At 38.7% G+C, this 26,391-nt stretch overlaps 2 protein-coding genes and 1 long non-coding RNA gene across 10 annotated transcripts in view; 2 read left to right on the forward strand and 1 right to left on the reverse strand.

Moving 5' to 3' along the window:
• NRBF2 (nuclear receptor binding factor 2) overlaps positions 1–11,417 on the forward strand; it is a 31,778-nt gene extending 20,361 nt beyond the window's left edge. The window contains exons 2-4 of one of the 2 annotated variants that reach the window (XM_007170852.2): positions 3,068–3,152; positions 7,865–7,905; positions 9,882–11,417. In XM_007170852.2, coding sequence (XP_007170914.1) covers positions 3,068–3,152; positions 7,865–7,905; positions 9,882–10,592 — 837 coding nt within the window. In that variant the 3' untranslated portion in view covers positions 10,593–11,417. The remainder of the gene's footprint in view (positions 1–3,067; positions 3,153–7,864; positions 7,906–9,881) is intronic. The other variant, XM_007170853.2, reaches the window with a different exon arrangement.
• A 3,903-nt stretch (positions 11,418–15,320) lies between these two features.
• Positions 15,321–24,405, forward strand: LOC130705032 (uncharacterized). Its single transcript, XR_009005650.1, has 3 exons — positions 15,321–15,370; positions 17,648–17,740; positions 24,230–24,405. It is a non-coding gene; the product is annotated as an uncharacterized LOC130705032 (long non-coding RNA).
• The window catches only part of JMJD1C (jumonji domain containing 1C), a 322,989-nt gene continuing 318,372 nt past the window's right edge, over positions 21,775–26,391 (reverse strand). For all 7 annotated transcript variants that reach the window (XM_057530829.1, XM_057530830.1, XM_007170856.3 and 4 more), the window contains 2 exons: positions 22,948–23,079; positions 21,775–22,686 (listed from right to left, as the gene is read on the reverse strand). In XM_057530829.1, the coding sequence (XP_057386812.1) occupies positions 22,597–22,686; positions 22,948–23,079 (222 nt within the window). In that variant the 3' untranslated portion in view covers positions 21,775–22,596. The remainder of the gene's footprint in view (positions 22,687–22,947; positions 23,080–26,391) is intronic.

Consider the following 26,391-nt stretch of genomic DNA (forward strand, 5'->3'; position numbering starts at 1 on the left):
AGGAATGTAAGTTGGTGCAGCTACTATGGAAAACAGTATGGAGGTTCCTTGAACTAAAAATAGAGTTAACATATGATCCAGCAATCCCACTCCTGGGCATATGTCTGGACAAAACTCCAATTCAAAAAGATACATGCACCCCTATGTTTATAGCAGCACTATTCACAATAGCCAAGACATGGAAACAACCTACATGTCCATTGACAGATACATGGATAAAGATGTGGTATTATATATACACATGGAATATTATTCAGCCATAAAAAAGTGAAATAATGCCATTTGCAGCAACGTGGATGTACCTAAAGATTATCATACTTAAGTAAGTCAGAGGAAGACAAATACCATATGATATCACTTATATGTGGAATCTAAAATATGATACAAATGAACCTATTAACAAAACAGAAACAGACTCACGGACATAGAAAACAAATTTATGATTACCAAAGGGGAAAGGGGCTGGGGAAGTTTGGGATTAGCAGACACACACTAGTATACATAAAATAGATAACCAACAAGGACCTATTGTATAGCACAGGGAACTATCTTCAATATCCTGTTGTAATAAACCATAATGGAAAAGAATATGAAAAAGAAAAAAATTTCTTCTACTATTGTGGAACTTGAAGCTTAACTAGGGAGCTTCGTAAATATAGTACAAGGTAGAAAATGATTAATGTCATTGGACAGAGAGAATAGAGACTGTTAGAATAAGCTAACCTCAGAGAGCATCTCACCCCGGCTTCTCAAAGTGTGTCCAGGAACCAGTAGCTTCAGCTTCACCTGGGTCGAATCTCAAGCCCTTCTGAATCAGTGTGCATTTTAACCAGATTTCCCAGGTGATTTGGATGCCATTTAAACTTGAGAAGCACAGATCTAACTCCATCATTTTACAGGTGAGGGAACAGGCCCTGAAAGATGAGATAACTTGGCTGGTTTAGTGGGATTACAAGGGCTTGAGCCCAGTGCCCCAGGTTCTTGGTAGGGCTATGTCCGCGCTATGCCATCCTAGTTAGGAAGTACTTTGGGATTTCAGAGGAGGTTGTCTCTTAAATAGGGCTTCATTCAAAGCTTAGAAAGGTAAAGGCATATGCAGATTCTTTCATTTTTTTTTTTTTTTTCCTGTGCCTAGAACCTTGTTGATTGTCACTTGCTTTAGCTATATGCTCAGAATACATTCCTTAGAGGAATCATGTTGATCATAACTTACCTTTCTTCATTATGTACATTCTCTCCCCAAAAGATCTGTATCATTTCTGGATACTATATAATACTCCTGTGTTAAGAACATGTTTTTTGTTCAAATCCAGGACTCCATGGTTAAAATTATATTTTAAGCCCTTAGTCATTTCTGGTTATCCATTATTATATTTAGGAATAAATTGAGACTTAGAGAAAAAGTTTGTTTAATTACTATATGAAGAATAAAAAGCCTCTCAAACAATTGAAAGGAATAATCTTGCTTTTAAGAGTGTTGCTTGCCTCTTCCTTACAAAAATAGAAATGGGGAAAATGTAAGCAGCATGCATTGCTAGAAGTGTACCGTTCCCTACTTTTGTCTTCACCTCTGTTTTACACTGAGCATGATTTGTAAACTTGCAAATATTTCTAATCTCAGTTACAAAAGTGATTTTCTGAAGTATTTTTATGAGGCGTCAGTGGTACATCTTTTGAAAAGCATTCAACACAAATCATTTCACACCTGACACACAGATTTGATTTTTGCTTTTAAAAAAAAAAACAGGTAAAGTACACATAAAATTTTCTGTCTATAATTTTTTTAATTTTTAATTTTTAAAAAATTTTGGTCGCATCATGTGGCTTGTGGGAAGTTCAGTTCCCTGACCAGGGATTGAACCTGGGCCATGGCAGTGAAAGCGCCGAATCCTAACCACTAGACCAGCAGGGAGCTCCCAAATTTGCCGTCTATAATTTTTAAGTGTACAGTTCAGTAGTGTTCACATATTCACATTGTTGTGCAGCAGATCTCCAGAACTTTTTCGTCTTGTAAAACTGAAACTCTACACCCATTGAACAGCAACTCCCCACTTTTCTCTCCCCCTAGTCTCTGGCAACCATCATTTCTACTTTCAGTTTCTGTGAGTTTGACTACTTTAGATACCTCATTAAGTGGGATCATACAGTATTTGTCTTTTTGCAAGTGGCTCATTATATATTTCATTATTAGCTTAAAGTTGTCAAAGTTCATGCTGTAGCATGTGTCAGTTTCCTCCCTCTTCAGGCTGAGTAATTTTACATTGTGTGTATGTACCACATTTTGTTCATTCATCTATTGATGGATGCTTAGGTTGCTTCCACCTTTTGATTATTCTGAATAATGCTGCTGTGAACATAGGTGTATAGTGCCTTTTCACTTTAGGCAGCTTTGCTAAATTATCTGTGAGTTTGTTAGTGAGGAAAACATTACACTAGTTAGAAGACTTCAGCTGACCATTGCTTTCTCCTTGCCTGCTAACTGTATAACCTTATGTAAGATATGTGACCACTATGAGTCTATGGACCTCCTTATGTAAGAGATGAAACACATTCACAAAATTGTAATAGTTCTTAAATGTAACACAAATGTAAGGAGACCAATGACTACTTATTTAATCCATTTGCTTTCAGTACTTTGAGTTTGTTGTTTTGGTGAGTTGTACCTGAAAAGATCTCCACCATAACATTAAATATTGGTATCATTAATTCCTCAACTGTATAATGTACAAATTTTTTATCTTAAAAACATAAAATAGCAACTTTAATGTTGAAAAGGAAGAATGAGTTAAAAACCAAGAAAATACACATTTTGAGTAACAATTTGTTGATAACCCTTGGTTTATCTCTGAAGAATGGTCCCTGAAGGAGTTGGTGCCTGGTGTTAACCTCGATTGTTTATTAGTAGAGTTGAGAGAAGTTGCCAGTCCTTTCAGATACTACCCATTAGGTTTCCCCAGTTTTAGATGCAGCCGTAATGGTTTGATGTGTGGCAATAAACAGCATTATATCTTCTTAAAAGTTTTTTTTTTTTTTAAGTAAGAGGAACTCAGGAATGTTTGTCTTCTAGGCTCATCAACAGAGCAGACGAGCAGATCGTTTATTAGCTGCAGGGAAATACGAAGAGGCTATATCTTGTCACAAAAAGGCTGCAGGTGAGTATTCTTTTTAAGAAGTACTGAGTCTAAAACTGCAGGGCAGTTTCTTTTTTCCAGTATCTCTCAACACATTATTTAGAATGAAAGTCACAAGAGTAATGATGTGTTGTTGCCCTGCATATACCAGGTTGACACTACTGACAACAGCTTGGATTATTTTTCAAGTTACTGTGTTAGATTTTCCAGCTGCTCCTAACCCAGTCTTTCTAAATCAAGAAGATTGCATATGCCATATTCGTAAATGATTCCTGGACACAGCTTTCTGAGCCTGAAGATCCCCAAAGACAGAAGTAATTCCAAGAAGTGTCTGTCAATTCATCTTAGTTGTTATAGAGAAAGAGTCTGGATTTCAAATATTTAGCCTTTTTGGGTTTTGAAAGTAATAACTAATTTAATTCCAGCCAATTAATTTTCACTGAGTTTCTGTTTTCTAAGATGCTGATAATACAAAATCCATTGAAACTCTTTCCTGTGGTCTTTCTTTGGCTTGCCTTCTGAATGTTTCATCTATACATTCATGCCTATAGTATCATGCTGCTGATGACCTCCTTTTAGGTATGAAGTTTAGAATTACTGGATTCTTATCAAACACCTAATTTTATCCCAGTCATACAAGCTAGCATATGTTGAACTCAGAAATAGATCTTCAGGGTCTGTTTGTACAGACTGGTTTCTGTTAGCTGAGTAGCCTAAAAGCTTCAGGGCAGGGGTGCTTCATCCTACGGTGGAGTGGCTGCCTGTCTTAGAGCGAGCCCCGTACTCTTTCCGCTGGAGGAAGGCGCTTTCCTCCCCTCTAGGCCAGTATCATGATCCAAGTCCTGCTTTTTCCTGGCAGAGTCTGCCCCTCCTGTGTTGCCTCACTGCTGAAATACAACACAGTGGATACTGGTTTCAATAAGTCCTTCTATGTCAGTGATTTTTGCCTACAAGTCAGTAATTTTCAGAGACTATTTCAAGTCTTATTTTTGAAGAGTTAGTTTTGCTACTGAAGTGTACCCCTACAGCTGTAGGGCTGAACACATTGTATGTATCCCATAAATCTTTGTGGAGTTTTATGGTGAATTTTATGGGAGCCTTAGACAACATTAAACTTGGCAGCTAGTGCTCTTTAAATCTTTCATAAGCCATGTTTTGTTATGAATCAAATTGTTAAATTTGTAGTCACTATAAAAAAAAAAGACAGTGTACTACACTGTTTTTTAAAAAACCATGAATGCTGTAGTGAAATGATACATTTAGTTAAATAATCCAGAGTGGTCATGGCTACACGTAAATAACAGAGTGATCAGCATTAGGTTGTGTGTTGATTGGTAGGATATTCTTTTTTTCCCCCCCCCACCCCAGAGAAAGAAGGATTTATTACTTGCAGCAAGTAAGGAGAACATTTGCTTTCCCAAAGCAGTGTCTCTTGATTGGTAGGATATTCTGAATACATAAAAGAGAGAGAAGTTTCTTTCATTCCTAGCCTGCATCCCTGTCTTTATTTGAAGACTTAAAATTAATGTTGGGCTTTAAACGCCTCTCTCCCTTTCTCTGTATCTAAATTCTGTGACTTTCTCGGGAATAGAAAAGATAAAGGCAGTCTGTTGGATCCCATTAGCTCTGATTATGGAGATACAACTTTAAGTGTGATTAGTTAATCCTACCCAGTGGATTTGATTTGGAGTTTAGACTTGGTTAAAAATAGCCTTGTGTTGTGTTTCAGAGTAGAGTTGTGAATGTAATGCTAGTTTGAAAATTAATGTGGTTAGAATGAGCTCAGTGTTTTCTAGATTGACTTACATCTAGGGCTCGAACAGAGGTGTTTTGGGAGGTATGGATGTAAATGTATCCTGAGAGGAAGGAACTTAGTATTTGGAAATCATTTTAGAGACAAAACAGGGAAAGGTCATCATCTGAGAAAGACTGGTGGGATGAAAGCCTGAAATGAGAGAATTTAAGGGCAAAAGAAGGGGCCTCTGTCAAAGATCAGAGGAGATTCCGAGACAGTTTACCCAAGACTACACAGCTAAGGACTCATATCCTCTACACCTTGTAGTGTTCTGATAGTGTTTTGTAAATGTGTAGAAATAAAGAGGTTACTTGATAAACTGAGATACCCAACCCAGAAGGAAAAAGCTGTCTAAATCTGGCAGGAGGTGGGGAGGAGGAGGTGTACCCATTTTTACCACTCTATATTGAAAAAAAGTTAAGAAGCCATAAACTACCAAGAATTCAGCACTGTTAGAAGAATCTATTGCTTTAAACCCTTGATTAGCAGCTGTAACTGGTTTTCTGTAACTCTCCTGATAAGATCAGTCTTTTTTTTAAATAAATTTATTTATTTTATTTTTGGCTGCGTTGGGTCTTTGTTGCTGCACACGGGCTTTCTCTAGTTGCAGCGAATGGGGGCTACTCTTTGTTGCAGTGCGTGGGCTTCTCATCGCGGTGGCTTCTCTTGATGGGGAGCATGGGCCCTAGGCACGTGGGCTTCAGTAGTTGTGGCGCTCGGGCTCAGTAGCTGTGGCGCACGGGCTTAGTTGCTCCATGGTATGTGGGATCCTCCTGGACCAGGACTCGAACCCGTGTCCCCTGCATTGGCAGGCAGATTCTTAACCACTGCGCCACCAGGGAAGTCCTCCCTTATCAGTCTTAATGCAGTCCAGTTTCTAAGTGGATTTCGTTTCTTTCACAGACAGCAAAAAGAGCAAAAGCTTAAATGGGAAGTTAATCATGGGCATTAACAATGCTTAGAACTCAAAATGAACTTTTCAGAAGATGAGCAGACCTCAGAGTACATTGTTTATATGTATTTGATAGTAAATGTTATCATTTTAAGAAGTGATAGATTCTTCAGATTTTCTTAATTCCTTTTCCTCATCATTTACTTAGTATTTACTTCAAATATTAGCCTTGTATCATAATTGAAGAAAGCAGTTTAACCACATTACTAAATATTTCTGAGATAAGTATTCTCTGCCTACATTTCTGTCTTGGTGGGCATTTGTTCCTGTTGTGGCTCTGGGGTAAACTCATTACCATGCAGTCAGATTAAAATTTTTTTTTTTCTTTTAAAATAACTTTTAAGACCCAGATTTTAAGATGAAATTTGGGAAATACTTTAAATGACAGTGTGACTCTTTTTGAATTCTCTGAGCTTTGGGAACTCAGTGTCCTTGGGAATCTTCTGTCGTGTTATAGTTTCAAGGTTCTGCAAAGGGAGGCATTGCATTTGGGTTAAGCTTGGTTTTGTGAAACTGTTCTATGTGTTAAGAAACTGGATTTAAAGCAAACTGTATTTCAGACAGGGAGGCAAATGTACACAGAATAATGGGAGGGATGTCTAGGGAAATCCACACAGTAAGAGATAGAATGTCTCAACAGACTTAACACATGAACAAAAGGAAAAGAAGTCGTCTGTATGCAGTTATACAGACTTAATAAGACAAAAAGTTGAGGGAAAAATGTAGGTATGGCTGAAGCATAGGCCGTATAACCAACTCCGTTTTCTCACGTGGAGGGAGCGTCCAGTTAGTCTGTCTTGAAGACTGTGATAGGACCTGGCAGACAGCAGTTCTAAGTGATGAACTCAGAAAATCATTAAAATATTTGGATTAAGATTAGAGAGAAAGCAGTGCCTGTAGTATTGGAGAAAAGGCAAGAAGGAAGTTAATGTATGAGAGATGCCAAAAAGTTTATAGTGAGCAAGAGATAAAAAATGGGGATTAATTGGACACGACCTGTTATTAATAATACTTGTTATTTATACCCCATCTTGTTCCAGCAAGATATAACAGGGCTTACAGAGGAATACAACAAAATATAAAATCCATAGAAAGATAAAACGGGGGAGGACTGGGAGTATAGTTCACAAAATGCATCATGAGTTCTTGAAGGGGAACATGGCCTTAAGCGTTCTATCAGTCAGCTTAGAGAGGAAATTTACGGATTTTACAGTGACTATTTAAATTCAAACAAATTAAGTCATCTAGGAAACTGATCGTAAGATTAGAGAGAGAAGTTAATTGAGTTATTGACCCTTTGTCATTTTCATAAATGTCCTAATACTGCCTGCAGCTACTTATTATAAATATGTCAATGAGTTCTTTGGGCTTTTAACTACCAGATTCACAGTAGGCTGATAGTATAGCTCAGAAACAATTCAATAAAAGTAGTTCTATAGGAGACCAAAATGATAGTCCAGGTATTCATGTGGGTAAAAAGTCATTGATAGTCAATATCTTGATATTTTTGTGAGCATAATTTGAGTAATAGGATTTTGATAGGTTCTTGTTTAATTTTAATCCTACCTAATTCTATTTTTCTGATTATGCCATCTTTACTTCCTTAACTGTGAAATCAACATTGATTTAAAAGAACCAGCCCCTCCAAGGTGAAGTATGGAATATGTACATTTGATTACCACTGATATCTTTTATGGAGAAGTTAAGAATCCTTTTTTTTTTTTTTTTTTTTTTCTGAAGACAAAAAAAAAATTTATTGTTATTATAAAACTAACTGATCTATAGGAAGGTTCAAAGCATGACCTTAAGTTTGTCAGAATCCTTTTTTTTTTAATCCTTTTCGGGAATAGGATAACTATGTAGCAGAATTGTTTCTAAGACCAGTTCTCTTTGTCATATGAGGAGTATTAAAACTCTTTGTTTGACCTTTTAATAACAAAATGACGACACATATATTAATGTGTCTCTTTTTTTTTTTTTAACCAGCGTATCTTTCTGAAGCTATGAAGCTGACACAGTCTGAGCAGGTAAGACACTTTAATATTTTCAACAAGGGTTAGAAGGATTTTCTTGTGGAGACTTGAATTGTGTATAAAATAAAGCATTGTGCTCCTCCCAAAACACTGCAGTCAAAAATACATAAAATGGGGAAGAGATGAGTACTTCAGAAAGGAAATTCAAACTAAATGAACTGTTGGGATTAACATATACGTGTTATACATATATAAAATAGATAATCAACAAAAACCTACTGTATAGCACAGGGAACTCTACTCAATACTCTGTAATAACCTAAATGGGAAAAGAATCTGAAAATGGATAGATTCATGTATAACTGAATCACTTTGCTATCCACCTGAGACTAACACAACTTTGTCAATCAACTATACTCCAGTATAAAATAAAAAATAAAACTAAATGAACTGCTGTTGATGGCATGCAGAAACTGCTGTCCTTTTTTCTAGGGGTTTCTCACAGACCTTAGATTGCCAGACGTGTCCTTTAGAGACCCGTTAGTGCCTTTCCTGATCATTAGCTCATTTGACCATGAGCTCACAGTAAGTAAGCAGGCCTGGCCCAGGGGAAACCAGTTGGCCTTCCCTTTGCTTGTCAAAGATGATTTAAATCCAGACCTGTCTTTTCCTGAATTCCTAAGCAGTTCTGGTACTTTTAAATTTGTTTCACCAAGGGCTTTAAATTGTCTTCTGTGTCTGGGGAGGGCCTGCCTAGGTTTTTTGTTTTTTTGTTTTTTTAATATTTATTTATTTATTTATTTATTTATTTATGGCTGTGTTGGGTCTTCGTTTCTGTGCGAGGGCTTTCTCTAGTTGTGGCAAGCGGGGGCCACTCTTCATCGCGGTGCGCGGGCCTCTCACTATCGTGGCCTCTCTTGTTGCGGAGCACAGGCTCCAGATGTGCAGGCTCAGTAATTGTGGCTCACGGGCCTAGTTGCTCCGTGGCATGTGGGATCCTCCCAGACAAGGGCTCGAACCCGTGTCCCCTGCATTGGCAGGCGGATTCTCAACCACTGCGCCACCAGGGAAGCCCCCTGCCTAGGTTTTTAAAATACCTTTATACAAAGCTACATCTTTATCCAAAGGTGATTTCCTGATTATAAAAGTGGCCGGTCCACAGGAGTTACTTGGTAAATGTTTGTTTGATTGAATTAAGGAGATCTGAGGGGATATCAGTGGCAGGGAAAAGATACCAGTTCCTCAGACTGAACGAAGAGAACTTAAAAGTTGTGTTCCATTCTGTGCACTTCCCTTTGACTGTCCAGAGCTGCTTGTGTTAGCCATGTAATGTAGACCTGCATCGAGACTTTAGCTAGTTGTAGAATTAAAGTCTAAACAGGAAAGTTTTCTGATTTTAAGCTGAGTACAAATAGCATTGCAGAGGGGAAAGGCACATTCAAAAACGGTCTGATTCACCGTGTCGATTGGAACTGGAATAGGACTTACTCTGACTTCTTTTTTTTTTTTTTTTAATTTTTTTTTAATATTTTTTATTTTTGGCTGTGTTGGGTCTTCATCTCTGTGCGAGGGCTCTCTCTAGTTGCGGCAGGCGGGGGCCACTCTTCATCACGGTGTGCAGGCCTCTCACTGTCGCGGCCTCTCGTTGCGGAGCACAGGCTCCAGACGCGCAGGCTCAGTAGTTGTGGCTCACAGGCCCAGCTGCTCCGCGGCATGTGGGATCTTCCCAGACCGGGGCTCGAACCCGTGTCCCCCGCATTGGCAGGCAGACTCTCAACCACTGCGCCACCAGGGAAGCCCCCTTCTGACTTCTTGAATGGTATTTTGTTTATGAATGAAAATGTTAGCTTACTTAGAAAGATTTAGTTACTTTGAAAAGTGTTTGAGGTTCTATTGAATTGCAAACAGTATAAATAAAAAATTTTAAGTGCTATTGGGTTATTCAGAAAAGAAGATACTGAAATAGTATTTACCAGACATGACTGAAGTGTCTTAAAATGTTAAGTTGTCCCTTTCCTTCTGTGTAATAGGCTCATTTGTCACTGGAACTGCAGAGGGATAGCCACCTGAAACAGCTCCTCCTCATCCAGGAGAGATGGAAGAGGGCAACGCGGGGGGAAAGATGGAAAGCCCAGCAGGGCACAGACAGGGATGCTGCTGCCGAGCTTCAGGCATCTCACAGACCCTCTGCTGAGGATGCAGACAGCCGGAGCCCCCTGCTCTCTCAGAATTATAGCCCTTCCACAGAGAAACACTTGCCTGAAATTCAGGGGGTCTTTGACAGGGATCCAGACACACTACTATTTTTACTTCAGCAGAAGAGCGAGCCAACAGAGCTGTGCATTGGAAGCAAAGCCCCAAAAGATGATAAAACAATTATAGAGGAGCAGGCAACCAAAATTGCAGATTTGAAGAGGCATGTGGAATTCCTCGTGTCTGAGAATGAAAGATTAAGGAGAGAAAATAAACAGCTAAAGGCTGAAAAGGCCAGACTTCTAAAAGGCCCGATAGAAAAGGAGCTTGATGTAGATGCTGATTTTGTAGAAAAGTCAGAGTTATGGAGCTTGCCACCACATGCAGAAACTGCTACAGCCTCTTCAACCTGGCAGAGGTTTGCATCAAATACTGGGAAAGCCAAGGATATTCCAATACCCAATCTTCCTCCCTTGGATTTTCCATCTCCAGAACTTCCCCTCATGGAACTCTCTGAAGATATTCTGAAAGGACTTATGAATAATTAAAATGGAAGGCCATAGAAGAGGTGAAAAAGAGAAAATAATACGGTAATACAGTTAATCCAGCAAAAAAAAAAAAAAAAAAAAAAAAAGGGAAAACCACATGCAAGGGTATCCCGGAGATGCTGCATCCAGCATCCTGCGGAGAAGAGGCATTGACAAGACTCGGAAACAGTCACTGTGAAGTATGTCGCGCATCGGATTTACTGACTCGAGCTAATGATTCCAGACTTGGCAGATACTAAACTCTTGGAGGTTCACTTTCTCCTGATACAAACCAAATGGCTACCTGGAATAATTTTTTTCAAGCAACAATTATTTTTCTTCAGGGTTAAAATGTATAAAAGTATGTTATGTGTAATTAATCTATAATGCCATAAATGATAATGCAAAACCTAAATAATAACGGTTGCCTGAGGGGCTACCTTGTATTTGAAACATGCTTTCTGTTCATGCATTGACTGTATGCATCTTGTTATGCACATTTCCTTTGTTTAATAAGGTGTGTAAGACACACCTTTCTAGAAGAAACTGTGTGCCACACTTTGCACTACTCGTAACATAATGATAACCTCAAGACTATCAGGAGAAATATTTAAATTTCCATTTTATGAAGAAAGGAACCAAATTATTAGTTATGCTTTTTTTAAAAATTACCAGTTTACATAATTAATCAGGGTGCATTTTAAGTTCTAACTTTTTTTGTTTATTGTATAATGCATCATTTGAAAATACCAAGGAAATATCCTTTTGTTTTTAATGATGCATGAGTGGAAGTAATGCTGGTTGGCAGTATTGATTGTAAGAAATCAATAAAGTAATTGTATTTTATACCTTCGTTGAATGTGGTTGGTAGATAAAGAGCAAGTTTTGTACGGCTTCTGTGTTGGAAGTTTTGAGTATGAATTTGAAGACATTCTGTCAGATGATTACTTTGGTATGTTAAAGGTTTTCCTCAGCGTTTTGTAGTCAGTTACCCCTAAAACCAAGGTGGAAGAGAACAAGGGAGCTCGTGAGGTTTAAATGTGTTCCCAGCCTTCTTGGGCTGGCACACACGGAAAGGGCTCGGGCGGGCGGGCGGCGGCCATTGTGGGCACGCGCCCGCCGTTCAGAGCAGAGGCTGCAAAGCACTGCGTGAACACTCACCTCTCTGCAGAGTCCAGTGATGTCCCAGGAGGGGAAGGGGAAGAGGAAGACCTAAGTGAAACTTCTGGGTATGAGCCACTCGGTGTGTTTAAAGCGTAGACTTAGTTTATTGTGGGAGAGGCAGAAATATGGACGAACAGCGTACCACCTCTCCTGAGGGAATCGGGGACAGTTGGGTTGAGGGGGTAGGGTTGGGCTCACACGTCTAGTGATGAAACTAGCAGAAGTACGATGAGATGGATGACCATGCAGAAGTCACTTTTTTCCTGTGTCTCATCTTGGTGCAGATGAAACCCAAATTAAACTAGTTTCTTAAAATATCATGAGAGTTCTGTTCTCTGTTAATTGTCCATCTCAGTGTTGTAGTATCCTAGACTCTGAGAATACTTTGCTTGCCTAACCTTCCTTATGAAACTTGAGATTTGAAAGATTGTGCCAGTAATAAACTATTATTAGCGTAGCCATTTCACTTTCAAAAATGAGCTTTATGTGTTGATGTGAACACTTCGTAGGCACCTTCCCGTTCTTCCTCTGCTGTCTCCCCTCCCCCTTCCCTCTCGTTACTTTTAGCAGTTTGACATGTATTTTGCAGGACCCTGTTCTATGCACTTCCACTAACAAAATTCATGTTAAATGGACTAATTTTACTTTTCCATTGTCTTTGAAGCTTTATTCACACTCTTTCGTCCTCTTGTTTGATCTTGTTTTTAGGTTTTGGATTTGAGTCTGTCGATAGAATGTATGTGCCTTTTGACCAGATGACTTGGTACATTTGCAGCAGCCTAGCAGTGTCTCCATGGAGTAGGTCCTTAAAACAAAAACACTTGTTTAATTGTTCCACAGGGCACATGCCTCATCTCCTAGCTGAGGTTTGTTTTTAAGATGTTCTCCTCTCTTCTCTGTCTAGCTTAAGGCCCTGAAAGGGGTTTAAGGAAAGCTTGCTTCCACTAAAGGAAAGTGAATGATGCATGTACTGGAAGGGGAGTAGACTCTTGTCCTTCCTTACTCCCTGATGGCCTCTTGCTTTTGAACCCAGATAACTATTTGGGCATTAGAAGGCATAGTCCTGAGTTCTTTCAACTTTTCTCAGAATGTTGACGAAAACAAACATTTCTTTCAGAAAATTAGTATGTAGTAACAGTTTTAGCTATACTGCCATGGTAACCACAGGTAAATCCATACTTTGGAAACCATGCTTAAGGGGGAATAAGAAGATATTTTCAAATAGTTCTTCAAGCCATTGTCTATCCCTGGTGTTTTAACACAAGGTTATTGAAGTAATGAAAATATTTTGTCTCTTGGCAAGTCAATTCAAAATGTTAAATACATTATCTTTCAGCTTTTAACACTTTCTAAGCACTTTTTTGTTTTTTTAATTGAAGTGTAGTTGATTTACAGTATTAGTTTCAGGTGTACAATATAGTGATTTGACATTTTTATAGATTATACTCCATTTAAAGTTATTATAAAATAATGGCTGTATTCCTTGTGCTGTACAGTATATCCTTGTAGCTTATTTTATTCATAGTAGTTTGTACCTCTTAATCCCCTGTCCCTATCTTGCCCCTCCCCACTTCCCTCTCCCCAGTGGTAACCAGTAGTTTGTTCTCTGTATCTGAGTCTGTTTCGGTTTTGTTATATTCATTTGTTTTATTTTTTTAAGTGGTAACATACAGTATTTGTCTTTCTCTGATGTATTTCACTAAGCATAATACCCTACTGGTCCATCCATATTAGTGCAAATGGCAGAAAATTTACTTTTTTATGGCTGAGTAATATTCCATTTTATAAGCCATTCTGATAGGCATGAGGTGACATTGTGGTTTTGATTTGCATTTCTCTGAATAACAACATTGAACATCTTTTCATGTGTCTGTTGGCCATCTGTCTTTTTTTAATTTTTTTTAATTTATTTTTTGTCTGCGTTGGGTCTTCGTTGTGGTGCGCAGGCTTCTCATTGCGGTGGCTTCTCTTGTTGTGGAGCACAGGCTCTAGGTGCACGGGCTTCAGTAGTTGCAGCACTCGGGCTCAGGCTCAGTAGTTGTGGTGCACGGGCTTAATTGCTCCACAGCACGTGGGATCTTCCCAGACCAGGGATCGAACCCGTGTCCCCTGCATTGGCAGGCGGACTCTTAAGCACTGTGCCACCAGGGAAGTCCATCTGTCTTCTTTAGAAAAACGTCCATTCAGGTCTTCAGTCCCTTTTTTTTTTTTTTTTTAAATATTGAGCTGTTTATTTCAGATATTAATAATCCTTATTGTTCATAACATTTGCAAGTATTTTCTCCCATTCAGTAGGTTGTCTTTTTGTTGTGTCCCTGGTTTCCTTTGCTGTGCAAAAGCTTTTAAATTCAATTAGGTCTCATTTGTTTCTTTTTTGCTTTTTGTTTCCTTTGCCTGAGGAGAGAGATCCAAAAAAACGGTTGCTATGATTTATGTCGAAGAGTGTTTTCTGCCTGTTTTCTTCTAGAAATTTTATGATTTCTAGTCTTACATTTAGGTCTTTTATCCCTTTTGAGTTTTTTTACATGGTGTGAGAAAATGTTCTAATTTCATTCTTTTACATGTAGCTGTCCAGTTTTCCCAGCACCACTTAATGAAGAGACTGTCTTTTCTCCATTGTATATTCTTGCTCCTTTGTTGTAGATGAATTGGCCGTATGTGTATGGGTTGATTTCTGAGCTGTTTTGTTGCATTGATCTCTGTGTCTGTTTTTGTGCCAGTACCATATGTGTATGGGTTGATTTCTGAGCTAGTTTGTTGCATTGATCTCTGCGTCTGTTTTTGTGCCAGTACCATACTGTTTCGATTACAGTAGTTTTTTGTAGTATAGTCCAGAAGTCAGGGAGCATACCTCCAGCTTTGTTCTTTTTTTCTCAAGATTGCTTTGGCTGGTAACTTTTTTGTTTTGATATGTTTTGGATGCTGTAATTTTTAGGACCTTTAAACCTATTGTTTTATAAAAAAAAAAAAAAAAAAAAGAAATTGAGGCCCAGAAGGTTAGGAGTTACGTGAAGTTTTATACCAGATTGGGAGCAGAGCCGAGAAGAGAGGTCTGACTAGCAGTCCTGTGCTGTTTTTATTGGGCCACGCTGGCCCAGTTGAGTTGTCTAGTTTTCCTACTGTGGCCAAGGGGCCTGGTCATTCAGATTTCCCTTCAGGTGCATACTATACCACTGCACCCCAGCTACTCTGCTTCCCAAGGAGAAGTTGGAGACCACCTGATGAAAGTTGAGCTTGTCCTTACAAGCACTTGCAGAAAACCCTAATGTCCATTTTCTTTCTTATCCCTTTTCATCTGTGAGGAGTTGTGATTAAAGTTTTGTTTTAAAAGAATACTAAAAAAAAAACAAAAAACAAAAAAAAAGGAATACTAGTGTGAGGCAGTCTGCTATAGGGTGTTTATAACCTATTTGAAGAGTCTAGACATGAACTGTAGTAATAATAATAGCTGTTATTTATCGAATCATTCTAGACAGTGATCTTTATCATATTTTGTCATAATCCCAGTGTAGCCTAATTGGAGACCTCTGCCAGAGCAAGTGGCATGACTGTTTTAAGAATTTGTCTATTTTGTTCCAGTTGGAAGCCTGTCCTTCTAAGAGTCACCGCAGACCAACAGTGCCATCTAGTGGACGGTGAGAAACTTTCTGGTTCTTGTTCGCTTGAAGGAGTTTGTGGTGGGCTGCAGAGTTAAAAAATCCTTAGTTGGTCTGTAGTAAATATTCTCATAGTCAAGAGTGGTTTTATAGCTATGTATAGGCAAAAAAATTTAAATCAGTGTCGTCTGAAATACAGGCACCAGATACTTAATAAATATCCATCTTCTGCCACTAAAACTATAAAATAAGTAGCGTAGCCTTCATGAAAGTAGTGATGTGGTCAGAGGATGGGGAAATGGCTTCCTAGGTAAAGAACAAAGGCATGGAGTCAGAAATGGGGAGGAGGAGCTGAGTAAGCTTGGTCAGAATCAGATCATGGCAAGACACACACGAGGAGATTTGGGGGAGGCGCATATGGATGGTCCTTCCCCCCATTTCCTGAAAGTGAGGGGGCCAGGGTCAGGCCCTGGTCTTGAGGAATGGAAAATATTTGGCTCAGTAGCCAAAAGGGTCTTGGTAAGGCTGGGGCCAGCTTCTGTGGTCCTTCGTTTGTTTCTCTATGGTAGACATTAAATTGGGAAAAAAAGGGTAGTGTTTTCTCGGTACGACAAGGAAAAGAGGTGAAGGAATCAAGATACAAATATCTTGAAGGTTAACAGAGTCCAGGAAGACAAACGATACAATAAGTTTAGGTGATTAGTGAGTAGGGTAGGATTGAGGGACTAATGCCTGCCTCATTGGGGGTTCCCAGAGGTAAAAGATAGCTTCTAGAAAGAAGAAAGGGAGGTTGTGGTCTGAGAAAGGGGATTCTTGATTTGAGGAACCAGATGACTTTCAGGCCGGTCTTCCCTGGAAGTTAATTCTCTAAAGAAGTCTCGGTACTGAGAGTATAATGAAGTCCCAGGGCCTCTGTTGCCACCAATAGGTTTTTTTTATTGGCTTTAGATCAGATTATTTCCCTGTTCTTATGAGGAAATGGCTGTCCAGGGAGGGGCCCAGGTATCTGAAACAGATGCTAACCACTACCACAAAATTCTTTAGTTTCAGAGTAAAAACTAAAAGTTCTGTAGAGGTAGCAACAAGGTCACAAACCAATTTTCATTTATTTAAATATCCAACACTTTTGAGTATTGTGGTAAATTCTAGAAGGACCTTTGCTTTCTTTGGTCTTTAAGGTTGAATATGTAGTACTCGAGGAATTTGTTGAATTTTTGAAACATAACTCATTTACTGCAAAACTGGCAAAAGAATGAATAGGATCACAATTCAAGACAGAGATTTGGACTTTGGCTCAATTTTTCCGCCCAGCTGAAAAACAGCATTGCCATTCCATGGTTATGCGATAATAAATCTATTTGTGGGATTATAAAGCTATTAGAAATATTTAGTTTAAATGTCAGAATGACATAATTTTTTTTTCCAACTAACATAATACCAGTTTTTATATAACACGTGGTCTATGCTCCGTAAAGTGGAAAAATACATAAAGATTTGTGGGAGGTAAACCAATAGAGTTGTCAGCCGCTTTTACCCTCAGTTCTTTATACTTGTTGGTACTCACCTATCTTGATAAATCAGGAAAAGATAGATGAAGCAATTTTTTAAATTCCTGAGGTTTTAAAAATCAAACAGTTTCAGGGCGACTTAGTGGTCATCCCTAACTTTTAATAAACCCTTCTCCCCAAAGTTTAGTTGACAGTAGTGGAACTGCTAGTGGTTGGAAAGATGTGAATGGAATGCTGAGACCAAAATGTGGACTCCCTAACTCAGGTACCCTATGTGAAAGCAGAGTACAGTAGATCAGTATGTCCTATGTAGTGCCTCAAAGATCCACTAATCAGGATGAACAGCAACTTCCCATGACTGTACAATTTCTGGAGCTTGTACATTTCTTTTAGAATACATAATCATTTGTCACCAGGCTCAATTTAAATGGGCTTAATTTCTACTTTCATTTCTCCTCTGGGCGGGTGTGTGACAGGATGACTAAGTCATTGATAACCAATTAAACAGATGTTCCAACTTTTTAATACTAGTCCTAGAACCTTCTGAAATCCTATGGGTTCATTGGCTTTAGAAAGCTTTGATCTGAATAATCTTTTGTTGTACAGTCAGTTCAGCTGTTTCGAAAAGGCAGATATACCCAAGCGTGATTAATATATAGGGAACAATTTGAGCGTAATGTGAACTTTATGTTTGCCTAAGAGGCAATTTTGACTGCAGGGAAAACTTAAGTATGGCACCTGAACTATCCCGGTGGTATTAAGCCATACCCGTCCAGATGTGGTGTTACAGCTTTCCCTCTAATTTCAGGTAACCCTCCTTCCACCACTTCACAATATCTCAGTCACAAGCTGCAACCCTTCGGACGCCCACTTCCAAAGCAAACCTCCAGTCTTCTTCAAGGTAAAGTGCCACACTTGTAGTGTTAATCTGTTTCTTAAATATTTAACCTATGTAAAACCACCACTGCCTTTTAAAAAATGTTTCTGATAAAGGTTTTCAATGTTATGCACAAATCCCATTTTCCCCCCCTTTAAGTCCCGTGGGTTTTATTGGACTTTTTGCACGGTGCTGTGATTTTTAGGAATTAAGTATAATGGGATTCTGTCTCCTTTCCTAAAAGGTTATAGGCTGGAAAAGGTTGTAGGCTGGCTTTTCCCCTTTCTGTCTGGAAAAAGTTTGCTAACAAAGTGTTGTTCAACATTTGTTTCTGCAAAAAAAAAAAAAAAGAATAAGTTATTAGAAAATTTTGGTGAAAATTTCCCCTATATGCCACATATGGTTACCAATTTCCAAAGAACGACTGGACATAATAAATGTTAGGTTGGCTAAAATTTCAGTTGACTTTAAGAAAAGTACCTCAAGTGATCATAGTGTCTCCAGGTATTTGATATGAAAATAATCTGTACTCTAACTGCAGAATATGGGGGAGATGAGACTACATTCCCTTGCCTGTAACATATCCTGGAAGGTATCTATTGAACCGAATCCTTCACCTTTTATAATGGCAGTCCCAGAAGCAGCTCCTACCCCTCTCCTCCTCTAGAACAAGAGTTTAAATGATTTTGTAAGTCACTGTTGAAAGTATGTTCGAAGTCTCAAACAGCTAATGTGTCTATGGAAAAGGGCTGAAGGCAAATTAATATGTCCCCAACATTCGCTCTGTCCCATTTTTTCTGTTCCTTGAAGGATTGTACAAATACTGCCACCTCTCTGAAGCCTTCCTTAACCCCAGGCAATATGTATTACACCTTTTCCATGTGTTTTACACCTTAGTTGACCTTTGAACAGGGGTTTGAACTGTGTGACTACTTACGTGGACTTTTTCCAGTGAATTCTATAGTACAACATACATGATCCACATTGCTTGAGTCCTTGGACACGAAACTGGATAGAGAGGGCTGACTAGAAAGTTATATGTGGTTTTTCGACTGTGCGGGCGTCAGAGCCCCTAAGCCTGTGTTGCACAATGATCCACTGTACTTGTTACATAGTATTTAGCATTGACGGCACAATCCTGAGGTTCCTAATGAATAATTTATCATATTACCAGTGCCAAACACATAATAAATCCTATCCCAAAATGTCCCCACATATTATAACTCTCATGCTTTGTGAGGCACGTGTGGCCGGGGGCAGTGATCCCTGCATGCCCTTTATCATGAACTTCTTCCACTTACTAAACCTGTATGACTTACCTTGATCCTTTGCTTTTTGTCCTGTGTTCTACAGTAGTTTGATAGGACCTGTGAGTCAGTTACCATCCTCACTGTGCTGGCAGAGGACTATACGGGCTCTCCTGGGAAAGGAGTCAGTTCCCATCTCATTTTGCACTTACTCGTCTCCATTTGTTCACTGACCCAGCTATCCGTATCTTTCACTTGTCAAATCTACATTCAAGATCTAGGGGGCAGGAAAACAGTGCTGAACTCCTAATGTGTCCCTCAGAATATACCACCTTGCAAAATGGAGTCCAGCTCTGACCTACATGTACAACACAGATCCTTGCAATACCCACCGCTGACCCCAGGGCTGAGATCCTTTTTATAGATAAAGCACAGAAAACACAGACAATCCTCCAGTCTTAGCTGCAGCTGGTTGGCTCATACACAGAGAACTGACTGAACAGCTTAAGTCAGCTGTGGAAATCTCCCCAATCAAGAAAGGGAAGCCACTTTGTATGCAGCCAGTGACCCAGAGCTTACTAACATTTCATTTTTGTTTGAAAGTCACTTTGCTTTCATTCAAAGAGCCAGATTGATTACTGTGATAACCGAAGTACTTTACTACTACTCAGTTCCTGTACCTTCTATATGGTTTCAAGACGTAACCATCAAGGTTAACCTAATTATTGGATAGCCAGGAATGTCATAAATTTTGGACTTTGGAAAGGTTTGAGTCTGAATGTTGGTGACAAGGTTGGTGGCATATACCTTTGTATCTTGGCTACTTGTTACACCAATTCATTGTGTTTTGTATACTGAATAGCTGTAGGATTTTAATTGTCATTTTCTGTCCCCTCTTCTATGGCTGAAAATCCTTATCTGGTCTGGGCTTTGACAGATTGGCATCTAGAAATAGAACATGCTGTATCTATAGTATGTGTACATGAGTACACTTTCCTTCTGAAGCTCACTATTCTTACCTAGATAATGTTAAACCCATACCCTATCTACCAAAGGGAAGTAACAGAGAACTAGACGATGATTTCTATGGGTGCTACAATCCCAAAATGCATGGCGGAAGAGAAATTCTGCCATGCATGTAGTAATTCATTAATCAGGAAAAGGAATTCATATGCAGGTTCAAATGACATTAGAATAAATTTAATAGGAGGGACCCAAATATTCAGCACAAGTTTCCCTTTATAAAGTCTCCTTGATCTTGAAGTTTTTCAAATTATTCTGCACATTTAATACTACTTCATTGTCTGGAAGAAATGGACGTATTCAGATGCTTTCATATGTGAGGAGCATCTGAGCCAACCAGAAGGATGGAGGGGACAAAGTAAATGGTCAGAGGAATTTGTCCATTGGACAAATTGGATCAATAACAGCTCCCCAGCCTCATAAAAAGTCAAAGAATGTCTTTAATGATTGATGCAAGCATTATGGTCCTCTCTTTCCACTCCCCCCCCCACCCCTTACCAAGAATTAGGTCACTAGCATGGGATTCAGACGATAGATAGAATACTCTCATCAGATGAGTTTTCTCTGAAAGCCACACTGCCAGGCTTGATCTGCCTTAGCTTCAGCTATTCTATAGGGGTTGCAGGATGGTTTAAAAGTGGCTCAAACAACAGCAAGAGAAGCAAAAACATTTTGGAAGAAAACCACCAAAGACTTTGGGCCCTGGCAGACTTTAGGGGACCAGAAGGAGATGGTCTACTCCAGAATTAGTATCATGGGCTTGAAATTAATTTCACATCAAAATTAAATCCGATGGAATAGACGAAAACGTTTAAGCAAAACATACCATTTAATGAGTTGAGGCACTTGTGGAAAAATGGTATTAAAAAGTCAGAATCTTAGAAAAGCAGATGCACATACTCACCAGTCCCGCCCCCCCTTTTCAAACCACTGGCCAAGTAGTTATCATCCATGCCGTTAACCCACGTGCCAGGTAGAGTATTAGCGTGAAATGTAATTGCTCACATTCCTGGCTAAACCTTGCCTGGAGTAGACGGTGGCATAACAGCCTACGTGGAACTAAAAAATGGTGGACATAAGCAACAGGATAAAAACCAAGCAGCTTACAAGGTCACAACTTAGGCTACCACTGTTTTCTTTTAAGCTATGTGCTTTCAGATAGATAAGAAAAGGCCATCCCTTCAACATCCTGCAGGTGTCAGTGGAGGGCTACATAGTTCCAGTAAAATTCAAAAGGTAAGGTTAGGGTAGGACTATGTGAGCCTGCTCAAGCAACCAACTGCTAACGGGAGTCAGCTGTTAAAGCCAAGACTCCAAATTAAAGCAGCTTGCCAAGGTCACACAGTAAGTAACAGAACTCATAGTCAACCCAGGCTGGCTGACTGTAGGCTCTTCTCTGCCACCTGCCCCCACTCTCTCCTTCTCCTCTCCCTGCGACAGCATCTCTGCGGCGGAGCACTTATTTGATATTGTTATGACCACATACTCTCACGATCATGACTTTAATGTATGAGTTCCTCTTTCAACTAAATGTATTTAGTCACAAATAACAAATGTTGGAGTTACCTGTATTCATTAGCTGGGCCACAGGACAAGAAAGTGGAGGCACTTACTTGTGATGACCTATAACAACATCTGAAGAAAGCTTAAAAAGTTTACAAGAATCAAAGACAAGAGGGAAGTGTTCCGGGAGAGGACACTGTATCACAAGAAAATGCTGGTAGTCACCCTGATGATGACGAAGCCCCCAGTAATAGGCGTATCAAGAGGGAGAACTCTTAGACTAGCCAATTTTTGATAAAGTCCTTTTAATGGAAAATGTAAAACCCCTCTCAACTTTACAAAGCCATATGTAACACTTGCACTTTAACAAATAAAAGCAAGCCAATGTTTTAAAAAAATACATCATTAAATGTATATATGTATATATTTACATAGCATATTAAGTTTAATATTTAGCTTTAAAAGTTCACATAAATTTTACCAAAATGAGACAATTTTAAATAAATTACACCTTTTGAAAATGTTTAATTGTACAGTCAATAGCTTCAACAAAATATTGAAGTGTCTGTATTTAGTATCTACTTTATATACTTTATATTTTACAAATTTTACAATCATTTGGCAGTAATTTTCTAATTATGACATGTATGCTGTGCGATTCAGCAATTTCCCAAATGCAGGCAGTAGCTGGTGTTTGTGTCCTATTCTCACAGTAACTGTCTCAATGTAGTGAAAAATATCAGTTATTTTAGTAAACTGTACATAGTCACATTTACACTTGATCAACAATATAGCATAGAATTTTGTATTTTTGTCCAAAAATAAATACATCATTTTAAATCTGGCATTTTCACAAACATCATATACACTATAATACAAAAACAGCTATGACTTGCTGCTTTAAAATTTAGCTTGTTTTAGTATCACTGAATCACAGGAGCTGTGACTTATGCTATACTGCTGTGGTGTCAGTAACAAGTAATTACTACAAAGAGAATTTCTTGGCACTGATGGTTTTATGAAGCTTAAGTCAGTGTACATACATATCATTGTTCCAGAGTAAGTAATTCCAGTTCAGTGGCCTAAAAACATCAAACTGGACCACACCTAATTTTCTTCCATAGCCTCTACTTGGTCTTCATGTATCTTCAAAGCTCTCACCATTTCCTTGACTGCATGATACAAGATATTTTTAACCTGAAAGAGATGTTGGTATTTCTAATCACTTCAGCAGGAGATAAATTAACAAATGAAAACTGCACCAGAATTAAAAAAAAAAAAACAACTGTTAAGCCAAAAGTTAAAATTAGTCATATAATTAAATACTGGCGTTAATCTTTGGTTGTTATCCTAATGTGACAAACTAGGCAATGATGGCCTAAGCTGTTATGCATGTTTTATAATTCTGAATATCAAAAGCCTGCAGAACAGGAGCTAGTTAGAAAACTCATCTCTTACCTGTAGCTTATCATCATAATTGATTTCTTCCTTCAAAAGTCTCAGTTCTTGTGTTAAATGAAATGACTGTACTAGGTGTTCTGGAGACACAAAGTCTTCAGTTACCTGAATACAGCTGTGAAAATTCTGTACCTATTCCCCAAACAGAAACAGAAAAATATAAGTTTTAGGAGGTGGGAATAAAGAGAAGCAAAGTTGTCTGCTAACACAAGAGACAATTCACCAGAGAACTTATTTTCTCCAAAACATCAAATGCATTTCAAAGTGGAACACTACACTTTATGAGAAAGTTTATCACTGAAAAGCTTCATGTAAATGGAATATTTTTAAACGATGCAAAGAAAAGAACTTTTCTAGGAATCCTTCAGAGAGGCTGATAATCAGATCCTAATTATCAATTTTGTCAAGGTGGATTTTGGGGTGTTACTTAAAAACAACAACAAAACGCCAACTGGAAGGTATCTGTTTCACCAATCAGTGCAATCAATCGGTATGTCTGTTGTTGCTCCTTTGACTTTCTGCATTTGGTCATTTCACTGTTAACTTTTACACCAGAGAGTAGATGAAAGGAAATGAAACTTAGTTTGATTATTTATGAGGAACTGTGATGAAAACTGTAGTTCCAGACAGATCTACTGACCACAACAGTTCTAGAATTCTCCGAGGATTTTGTTTGTGCCTTTTTTTTTTCTTTTGTGCCTTTTCTTTCAAATCAACCAATTAAAGATACCCTTCAGTCTCTTGTGGCATCAGTACAACTGTTTTTCTACTAGTTCTCCCTCTCTTGACTAAATGGTATTCACAAGAAGCCAGTCAATATCTTACCTGTTATTTGTTCAGCATGTACAAACTAACTCTGCACTTTACAATTTCTTAGAACTGCTTTCTATCAACACTCAGGATAATGAGAAAGGACCAAGCTTATCCAATCTGGATTTTGTTTCTTTGCTGTCCTCTAGTGATATTAAAATATATCATAAAATTCCTGGGAAAGGAGAAATAACTGAAAAACTAAACATTTACATTTATTCTAATTTTTAAAGTATGAAAGTAAATTTCGTTGGGAGAAGTGAGCAGAGGGAGATAAACAAGTGGGGAATAGAGACTGTGGAAAAAAATCTGATGATAGAGTGATGAAATTCCAAAGGGGCTGGAATTGCTCCTCTGGGCATAGTGACCACCTGAACAGCTGCAGATGTCTTTATTCTTTAACTGAAGCACTGTGCCTTTACTGATAACTCGGTAGCATATATATTAAACATTTTCTTCCTTTAATCATTAGGTTGTTGATTCCTGTGGAGGATGAACATAGTGGATGCCTCACATTTTCAGCACTGCTGTACAGTCTCATTGGATCTTCATTATGTGTCTGTAGAACAGATGCTCTATTTCACAGAGCAGGAAACTATGGATAAGCAGTTCAGTGCCTCTTCCAAGATAAATCAGCCAATAAATGGCAAGTCAACAGGAACCCAGCTCCTGTGATATCTTGTCTAACAGATGCTTTACAGTCCTACATGAACTCAGTCATACCAGCATACACAGGCTCCAAATGCCCTGTCTTATCTTACATTCATCTGAACATGCTATGGGGATTAAGTCCTTCTGAAGTTCTAGCATGTAACTTTTAGCATATGCAACTATTTTTTTAAAAGTAATTTCTCTTCACTGATATTCTAATTGCATTCATACATCATTTGCCTGGTTTTATTTCTTTTTTCCATAGTCCTTTAGCCCTTTGAGCATATTTAAGATAACTGACTTAAAAGTCTATCTAGTAAGTCTGATGTCTGGCCTTCCTCAGGGACAGTTTCTTTTCTTTTCTTTTTTTTTTTTTTTTTTTTGACAGTTTCTGTTGAGGTATTTTTTTCCCCATGAGTGGGTCCTACTTTCCTGTTTCTGTGTATGCTTTGTGACTTTCTGTTGAAAACTGGACATCTAAACATTATAATGTGCTAACTAGAATCAGGTTCTCCCCTGCCTCAGGGTCTGCTGCTGTTGACAGGGATTGTAGTCATCCATTTGTTTTGTGACCTTTCCAAATTAATTTTGCAAAGACTATTCCTCTTCTGGCGTGCTCACTGATGTCTCTGTTCGGTTATCTCAGGTGGTCAGCCAGTGACCTGTCAGAGATTTCCTTGAAGGCCAAAACTCAGATGTCCTCTTCTTCATTAAGCAGTCCCCTGGTCGATGTAAGTTCTCAATTTAGATTCCAGAGCTCTGAAAAAGTTGATTCTTATGGTTGTTTTAAAATCACTTTTAGAACAGTGACTTTCATTAGTGGTTACAAGATGTTATTTTGTTTCCTAATGACCTCAACTTGATATATATTCTTAAAGACTTAAGGGTTAGTTTGCAAAGGCAAGGTTCAGTTTTAAGGTGGAATATATTTGAACTTCCCATTCCACTTACCCCTTTTTGTGCCATCTTTGAGTCATTTACATTTCACTTCCTTGGCAGACTGTCTTATTCATACTTGCCTTCAAGATCCGTTGTAATCATAAATAGGTAATGTTAAGAAAATGTAACTTTTGTTTTCAGAGTAGGAAAGTTATTATCTTGACACTGTGATTTTTGTCTGAGTCCTTTTAGTCATAAGAATGTAGAGAATTTACAACTTAGCAATATTATTAACTTACTTGAATGACCAAATACAATCAGTTAAGTAGATGAGAACAAAATTATCAGTAAAGATTTTGTGTTAATTTAAAAAAACTGTTGCTGTTTAAAACTGAAAGCTACTCCAAACCTCAGGACACTAGAGCTGAGAAAGTAAATCCTGGAGGTCAAGATTCACCTGCTTTATCTAAGGGTATACACAGGGTTTCACAGACTCAGCCACGTTTGCCAACAGAAGATTTTTAAGCCTGCAATTCTAGAGTAGTTCTTAGAATACAAAGAGGGCTGTGGCTGTGATCCTGTCGCTCAGCTTGCCGACATACACATCTGAATGCCGCTGCACAGAGCTGTCCCGTGTCCGTCTCTCCTCCCGCCCCAGGCTTCTCGAAGTGCTCACTGCTGACAAATCAAAGAAAGGTATGTTGATTCTTCCCTAGCACTGCTGGCCAGTCAAGTCATGCACTATCATTTGGACGAAAGTTTTTTGTTACATGCCTTGGGTTTTGCAAGGGCTTCCTATCTGTGTGGTTCTCAAAGTGTGGCTCCTGGACAGTAACGTCAGCGTCACCTGGGAACTTGTTAGAAATGTAAAATTCCAGGTACCCCCTCAGACCCACTGAATCAGAAACTCTGGGCATGGGGGTCTAGCAATCTCTGTTATATCAAGCCCTCCAGGAATTCTGATGTATGCTAAAGTGTGAGGGAAGCACTGAGACTCGGGGGTTATTTAAAGGGCTACCTGTGGTTTACTGGAAGTGTTGAAGCCATCAATGAAAAGTTTTCAGGACCTCTATGGACTACATAAGTTGTAAATAATAATGAGCA

This window comes from Balaenoptera acutorostrata, chromosome 16 (genome assembly GCF_949987535.1).
Source record: "Balaenoptera acutorostrata chromosome 16, mBalAcu1.1, whole genome shotgun sequence".
Classification (NCBI taxonomy): Eukaryota; Metazoa; Chordata; class Mammalia; order Artiodactyla; family Balaenopteridae; genus Balaenoptera; species Balaenoptera acutorostrata.